The sequence below is a fragment of the Copadichromis virginalis genome, linkage group LG14 (genome assembly GCF_057382275.1).
Source record: "Copadichromis virginalis isolate Kocher_CV1m ecotype Utaka linkage group LG14, C_Virginalis_male_GT1.1, whole genome shotgun sequence".
Taxonomy (NCBI): Eukaryota; Metazoa; Chordata; class Actinopteri; order Cichliformes; family Cichlidae; genus Copadichromis; species Copadichromis virginalis.
Genome location: NC_140631.1, coordinates 37,399,226 through 37,407,612, shown reverse-complemented (window position 1 = coordinate 37,407,612; position 8,387 = coordinate 37,399,226). Strand labels below are relative to the sequence as shown.

Genomic DNA, 8,387 nt, shown 5'->3' with positions numbered 1-8,387 from the left:
AATATAAATGAAAACACAACTATGCATTTGTGCCACAGCAAGGCAGAGCTCCACTAATATGTCTGTCAGTGGGGTTGACCACCACAGTTTTTTCTATTTTGCTGTAAAATTGTCCACAGCTGGTTACGGTGTAAGAGCATGGAGTAAATGGAAATCACTTTCATTTTTAGTTCTTGTTAGTCTTTGCATGCTGCTTCCACTTTTTAGATTTTTGGATGCAGATCAAATAGAAATTCGTTTAAAATCGTTCATGGGGTCAAACTGTTTTCTCTGTATTTACAGGTAGAGAATAGAATATGTTACACCACATCCTGATTTAATCTTTATTTACTCACTAATGACCTCTGAGTGACCTTCTGTAGCTTTGTGATGACCTATGCATGGCCAGCCTGGTGCACCTCTGAATGATGAAGGCTTCTTACATATTCATCATCCTCTTTCTACTCGACAGGACTGTGGTAAAGTATTTTATTGTGCCAGCAATGACCAAACGATACCTGATACTTGAAAAAAAAGCTCTGTAGCTGTAGAACTGCAGCTGTACAACATCCAGTGAAATGCCAGTTTATTAGGCACTCTTTGCAAAAAGCCCTAGTGGGGATTACCAGAATGAATATAGATTGTGAACAGATAGTAAGCATTGGTCTAAGAGTATCCATAATAATGTTAAAAGTCTATAAAAGAAAAGCATGCAAAGGAAAAAAGTATATAGATGATTTTAAATCTCAGTCATTTGTAAGCCACAGAACTTGTGTCCTTTATCGTCATGTAATTTAAATGCAAGTGTTGACTAATGTAAAGCTAAAATATTGTCATATGTTCACTTTTGTATTTTAATATACCAATTTGAAACCAAAAGGACATTTCTGTTAGTCCTCATTTTCACATTCCACATTCAAAGAGGTGTTTGTGGGTTTAGACCTGGTTTAAGGGTTAAAATTGGTATTAGGCTTAAGTGGTTGGGTCTGACTGAGGGTACAGGTTGGGTTTAGTATTTAGTGGCTATAAATGATCATTTCAGGTCATTTGTGTGTATGTGTGTGTGTGTAGAGTATATCAGCGAGGACTGTTGAAGATATGGTGGCAGAATGGATCCGCTACAGAAATGAGTGTCTGGTCAGGATGAGCGCAGAACCCGGACCAGACGGTAATCCACACATATGCTCAATAATCATATTAATGCTAAAACATACATTAATTAGATTTAACGCTTAAATATAATCCATTAATTTAAGCGTTAAATCATTTAATTTAGAATAAATGTGCAAACATGGTGAAAGTTTTATAGAACATTCATCCATCTCACCGACTGATTATAAAACACAATTCATTCATTCTTATTCTGTCTCCAGAATTGGTATGCAGTCGTATGTTTGACGAATATGCTTGTTGGTCAGATGGACAACCCAACTCTACAGTCAAGGTGCCCTGCCCCTGGTACCTACCTTGGTACAACCAAGGTAGGTACCAGGTTGCAAACACACATATATAGATACATTTAGGTAAAGGTTTTTTTTGTTTTTTTTTTACAATTACACATTTTCCTGCATTTTTTCCCAGCACACCACAACAATGAGTTTTAAATGAAACAACTCAGATGTGACTATGTGACTTGCAAACCTTTAGCTTTTAGCGATTCAATTCAAATAGCTTAATAAAAAACTTTATTAACTGTTTTGGAATTACAGCCATTCAGAAGCTCAAAAAATAATTGGACTGACAAACACTTTCATGGCCATGTGAGAGCTGTTCCCTTGTTATGTTGGGATAATTTAAGCCGATAAAAGATTGTTGATTTTAAGTGTTGAACTTGTATTTGATAACTGTTCATTACAATTCTCAATATGAGGTCCAAAGAGATGAAGGTGACAGACATGGTGGCCATCATTATGACAAAATAAAAAATAAAAAACCCAAAATAAACCTATAAGAAAGACGGCAAAACTTTAAGTGTGCCAAAAGAAGGAACACAGTATAGAACTCAACAACATTAAAAGGTCAGAAAGACCACAGAGCATAACTAAGCTGGATGAATGCAGATTAGGTACCATTGTAAAAGTCTACAATTAAGAGCCACCTTCTGATACAAACTGATACACATGAAAGAGCCGGCACAGTTTTGGAAAACCATTGATATTTGGAGAGATTAAACCAAGATTAATTTGTACCAGAATGATGGGAAAACAGAAACAGTTCAAAGCATACTGCATTATCTGTCAAATATGGAGGCCATAACGTTATGGCATGGGCATGTATGGCTGCCACTAGAACCGGGTCACTGGTGGTTACTGATAACTGCTGATTACTGATAAAATGGTGGTGACTGCTCTTAGAAGAAGCAGGGATAATTCTGAAGTGTACAGGGCTATTCTATTTGCTCACAGTCATTGCTATTCAGACAATTTCTGCAAAACTGATGGGGCCGTACTTCACAGTGCAAATGGTTAGTGATCTAAAATATGCTTTAAAAGCAACCCAAGAGCTTCTCAAAACAAAGAAATGGGATATTCTTCAAGTCAGTCGCCTCAACTAAACCCACCAGAGCAAAGCAGCTTTTCCGTTATTCAGTAAAAAACTGAATGCAAAAAGACCTAAAACAGGCAGCAACTGAAGATGGCTGCAGTAAAAATCTGGCAGAGCATTTCAAGAAACAAAATCCACTATTTGGGCATGTCCATGGGTTCTAGACTTCGGTGACTTAAATGACTACAACTGATACTTATTCAAATATTCAAAACAATACTTCTATCCAATGTCCAAATAAGTGACTGTATTTTAAACCCATGTTAAATATTTGATTTTAAAATCTGCTGTAGTGATGTACAGATAATAAATGATTAAAAAAAATATCGCTATCCAAAAACACATGGACATAGCAACAGGCTATATACACACAGATAAAAGCATTGTTTTAATCACAGGCATGTGTTTTAGCCTCTTTTCTGTTTTCCTGTAGTGCGTAGTGGCTTTGTGTTGCGTGAGTGTGGCCCTGATGGCAAATGGGCCACCAGAAACTCCAGTCAAACCTGGAGGGATCATTCTCAGTGCCAACCTGAGGACAGCCAACAGGAGGAGGTATGCCAGGAGCATATGGGAAAATTGGTCAGAAAATAATTAATCAGAAAACTGTCACCAAAGTAGAATTGATTTAAAATTAATTTAAAAAGTGTGAAACTGCAAAATCAGTAGAATCAATGCTTTATTTTTCCATTTGAAAGTGCACAACTATTCTGAATAACAGATTTTAAAACAATTAGGGTTTAGTAAAAGGAAGTTACGTAGGTTCATATTTAGTGGCCTCACAGTAATAACCCACCCTTGTCTTTTTGTTTTCTTCTGTGTAGGAGAAGCAAATTATTATTTATGCCTGCTTTCGGGTCATGTACACAGTGGGCTACTCTCTCAGTCTGGTCAGTCTCTGTGTGGCTCTGATTATTCTTCTCTTTTTCAGGTAGGTAATCTGTCTCATACTCTAACATTTCTCCAAGTAGCATTTAAGCAGACTTTCTTCTCAAAACCAACTTTTCTTAACTAGAGCTGTGAAGCTCTTGCAAGTGCAAATACCATAACAACAATAATCCATGAAACATGGGGAAATTACATGAGCCTTAGCACTGCAGCTATAAGCTCTGTTGTTACAAAAAATTTGAAACGAAAAGTGAAATCAATCTCACTCTCTATGAGCCACATGTTTAGCAGGCTGACTTTGTTTTGTGATTATTATGTTTTTAACATTATTTAACCTTTGTGAAACTTGCAGTAAGCTCCACTGTACCAGAAACTACATCCACAGCAACTTGTTTGCGTCGTTCATTCTGCGAGCTCTCTCCATCCTGACTAAAGATGCTCTACTGGGTAAAACCTACCTGGAGTTCGCAGACAACAGGGAAATCTTTGAAGTGAACAGTAACCAGGTTATAAGCATAAAAACTTGTATTATTTCAGTGATACTAATATATGTGTCATTTCACAGATGACATAGTTGAATATATTTCACACCCCTTCCTTGGACCGCTTCATCATTCATGCGAGATAACATATAGTAATACTAAGTGATAATTAGTTATTAATTTGACTTTATAAATTGTTACATTATAAAATAAAAGTGTTCATTACTCGGGCAGTTTTTTTTAATTTCCTCATATAGACTTAAGTATAGCCAGGGACTCTGAAGATTCATAACTGTTAGAAGTGACGGATATTTCTTAATTCTACTTTTTTGTATCTCCTCCTAAAAACACACTTAAATATTAGGCATTGTCCAGCTGCCTTGTGGCTCAAGTGCTGATGCATTACTGTGTGGGAGCCAACTACTACTGGCTTCTCGTGGAAGGCCTGTATCTGCACAACTTGCTGGCGCTGATGGCTTTCTCTGAAAACTGCTTTTTTGGTGGATATCTGTTGATAGGCTGGGGTAAGCCAAGGACACCAGACAAAAGTAGCTACATACAACACAAAGGAAATGAAGTAGTTAAAGGCTTGGCTCACATTATGGCAAAATTGGTTAGGTCAATCTCACAATCCTGAATTTTCTCTGCTTACCTGAACTGTCGTTGTTTCAGGCACCCCAGTGTTATTTGTCTTTCCCTGGATTCTTGTACGTTACATGTATGAAGACACAAGGTGAACTTTTAGTCTGACTTTTTTAATAATTATTTTGCTGACTTTGTGCTGCCTTGTACTTATTTGTATTCTTTTCTCGTCTCTTCTTTAATCTCTTAACTACACTCTACATCATAGCTTTAGTATATGTATGCAGTAGTTTTAACACCATTTTGTTCTGTAGTAAGTCTCCATGCTTTTACCGTGATAAAAAAAAGTGTTGATGTAATGGTAATATATACATAATGCATATGTTATTACAATGCATGAAGTCAGAATGGAGCACTTCAGTAAATAAAAACTGCTTATCATCTTCATGCAATGTCTGTGTTTTTCAGGTGTTGGGAAATAAATGAAAACATGGCTTACTGGTGTATAATCCGTATCCCTATTCTCCTGGCCATAATGGTAATAGACACAAATATAAAGGTTATAAAGTAAATTTGTCAGTATGAACAATCATGTGTGAGTTATGTGACCATAAACAGCCCTGTGACCTACAGGGGGCGGGGCACTCTGTACATCATAGTCACCTACATATCACCTCCAGCTTTCAAATTAAAACTAAAATGACTAAAATAATAATTACAAAATAAATATACTAATGAGTCTGTTTCTCTTATTTTATCTTTTCAGGTTAACTTCTTCATCTTTATTCGCATCATTCTGATCCTTATATCTAAACTGAAAGCCCATCAGATGAGATATACTGACTATAAATTCAGGTATGTAGATAACAACAAAGTAATGAACACTGACAATGACAAAAGATACGGTTTTTCTCGATCGCCGCAATTCTCACAGCAGAAAAAGTCATTCTAGCATTTTTCATAACATGTTGTCACATGCACCTGTGACACAGACTGACAGTATGTATTTCTATGTGTTCCAAGTAAACCTGTGAGAGTGTGTAAACTTCTGACAGTATAAATATTTGAACAAAACTTGAAGTAACTTGACTGGAAATACTAATACAGTATCCAGAGAAGTGAGAGCTCCAGAGAGAGAGTGTGCTGATGAGTTTTTTAGATTCAAGTTAGAAGTGCCTCAACACAGTAACAAATATCTTTAGTAGTGAAGTATGTGTAGTAACCATAGCATTGTGTGTAAAAACGCCTGGAATGTCTAATGTGGGTGAGGGAAAGCGTTACTGATTTGAGAACTGCATTATGTATAGTGAGAATTTTTTATTAGCACTAAGATGAGTGAAGGTGCTTTCATCTCCTTGTTGTCTTGACATAATTATCTAATGTTTGACCTAATTTGCTCACCTATCTTTAATTTAGTTTAATTTTAGTTTTTTTTCCTTTCGTTTTTGCTTAGCAACTACAAAAATCAGGTGAAAATAAAACATGAATTAACTAATTGATAGACTTTTTTGTAAGAATCTTGTGTGTAAGTGTAAAGATCAAAACTCACACATATACAGACAGTAATTAAGAGAAGACAAGTGAGGGAACTCTGTTACATCGCTTGACATAACCTTTGCCTACAAAAGCATATCACTGCTTCAGTGAGTTTAATAACAGTTCAATAAGTAAACACCAGGGAACATTTGATTCTCATGTTTCTCTCCAGACTGGCCAAATCCACATTGACCCTGATCCCTCTGCTGGGGATCCATGAAGTTGTGTTTGCGGCGTTGACGAATGTGCAAACAGATGGAGTCTTTCACAATATCAACCTCTTCTTCCAGCTCTTCTTGAACTCTTTTCAGGTATAATCAAGAATCTGCACCTAGATAATATTTACCATCATAATAATTTGCAGATAAAAGTAGCAAAACACTACTAAATGACCTCTAATACAAACTCTTTACAGGGTTTACTTGTAGCCGTCCTGTACTGTTTTGTCAACAAGGAGGTATGTAGCATGTGATGTGGTGGACAAAACAAACTTCTCATAATATTAATCATTACATTTTTGAATGAAGCCTCAGTTTAAGGTTAGAGCGGGGCTTGTTTAAGGTCAGCGTACAGGTTATAGTTAGCTGAATTGAATGGACAGCCGAGAAATTCATGTAAGTCAATGTAATGCCCATCTGGAGTGAAAAGGGACTAGGTGACACTAGAAAAGGTGCAGGCCCTCTTGGTCTTGATGTCGTTCATATGTTCTACAGTTTAAGAATCAAGACATGCGTCTCTTGTAAATGTTTTTCATGTTCAGCAGAGGATGTGTTACTCATTTTTTGCAGATTTTAGCTTTTGCATTTGAGATATTTCCCTTACTTGCAAACACTCTGCAGTGTTTAGCCTCTTCATTTTCTTAGTCGTTAACCCAGTCTCTAAGTCAAGTTTCCAAATTCAGTTCTCGTTATTATCCTATTTCAAGCTTCTTTTCCTCCCCTTTCTTACAGGTGCAAGCAGAAATAAAGGCTACATGGCAGAGGCTGAAGCTGTGGTTGACTTACCTAGATGAACTGAGAAATAGTGACAGTAACACACTGCAGGTGGGTGTCAATACAGTGTACATAGGAAGCCACCTCATTTAGCTAATCAGCATCATATTTAATCGTTATTTCCCCTCTTCTCACCGCCATCTTGCTTTAGTTGGTTGTGCTTTTTGTGGCTTTTATTGTTGCTCTTAGGTTTGTTTAAATAGGATCATGCATGTCACTTGCCTCTGCAGTGAGTGGAGTCAGGGGTCGCCTTAGGGAAATAAGGTCTCTCCTACTGTCACTGAAAGCTTTCTATATTGCCACTGCCTCAATTTAAAGTTTGCCAGCCCTCAGATAAAGGATAAATTTTGACCTGGGTCCAGTGGCAACCAGTGCCAATAACATGCTGTAAATGTAATAATAATAATAATAATGTAAAAAAAAAACTTATTTTACAGTGGTTTTTGCTGTGTTATTTATATAATTTGTGCATTAAAGAGAAACTGAAAACTTGCATAAAGGCTAATAAAACAGGCAGAGCAAAAAACATATGATTTATATAGGAATTTCTGTTTTGTAAGAGAAGGTAGCTAGTTATCCTTTGATTAAGGGCTTGCCTGTACCTTCACACTGTGCTGGTAAGTTTCTAGAAATTTTAATAAAACTGATGTTTCTTCAAATGTGATTATCAGCTAATATTTGAAAATAATACGTGCTGTAATATAAATATTAGCCTAGTCCTTTCCCAAGGCCACACATTTTGATTATGTGCCCATTTGTAAGCTATTAATCAGCACGATGCTTGTTCACTGACTCAGTGAAATAAAATTAATTAAAATGGTTTCTTCCTTTTTGTGCTTATAGTTGTGTTTACATTTTTATGCAGACTCCTGTCAGCATGCCTCCATCTTCCCAGTGTCACCATCTGTCTCTTTACAAGCTACCTGACGGCTGCCCAGAGGTCAGCCACCTCTCTCCTATGCCCCACACCTCTCTTTCACCAGCTCCTCACCCTCAGGTTCCCACTACTGACTGCTACGCCTACCACCAAGACAAGATGGGAGACAAATAGGTGAAAACTTCCTGGCATGTCGCTGCTCATACTAAGGATAGAGGAGAGGATGATGAGAAATTACATGAAATGTATTGCTAAAAAATTCAAAATGGTCTTAATATTTCTTAAATAATTTGAAACTTTAAGTAATTAGCATGTCCAATCAAGACACTCTTTGACTAAGGTCAAGATTTCACAGCACAAATGGCTTTCACAATCAGAGGGTTATATTATGTTATCCTCTGTAGGTGGATCTGTATTTAGGCATCAGGCATTTTTTTGACTGCTCTGTATTTCTTCAAGGCAACAGAGTGAATCTCAAGTATGACTCCCTTCTCTGAGCACTTGATTAAA

The 8,387-nt window shown here is 36.8% G+C and overlaps 1 protein-coding gene across 1 annotated transcript; it reads left to right on the top strand.

Annotated features, from left to right (window-relative positions):
• Nucleotides 1–404: 404 nt before the first annotated feature.
• gipr (gastric inhibitory polypeptide receptor) lies at nt 405–8,054 on the top strand. The gene is made up of 14 exons (XM_085478883.1): nt 405–458; nt 1,051–1,147; nt 1,353–1,460; nt 2,957–3,075; nt 3,345–3,451; nt 3,761–3,914; nt 4,255–4,414; nt 4,563–4,623; nt 4,941–5,010; nt 5,239–5,327; nt 6,181–6,319; nt 6,424–6,465; nt 6,959–7,051; nt 7,866–8,054. The coding sequence occupies exons 1-14, from the start codon at nt 405–407 to the stop codon at nt 8,049–8,051; spliced, it is 1,479 nt and encodes a 492-aa protein (XP_085335009.1). The 3' UTR covers nt 8,052–8,054.
• The last annotated feature ends 333 nt before the right edge of the window (nt 8,055–8,387 follow it).

Bases quoted from the DNA above. Each gene is read 5' to 3' on its own strand.
- gipr (XM_085478883.1), top strand. From the start codon at position 405: ATGATGAAGGCTTCTTACATATTCATCATCCTCTTTCTACTCGACAGG. The intron at 3,076-3,344 runs GTATGCCAGGAG...TCTTCTGTGTAG, and splicing joins AGGACAGCCAACAGGAGGAG to GAGAAGCAAATTATTATTTA. The intron at 5,328-6,180 runs GTATGTAGATAA...GTTTCTCTCCAG, and splicing joins TATACTGACTATAAATTCAG to ACTGGCCAAATCCACATTGA.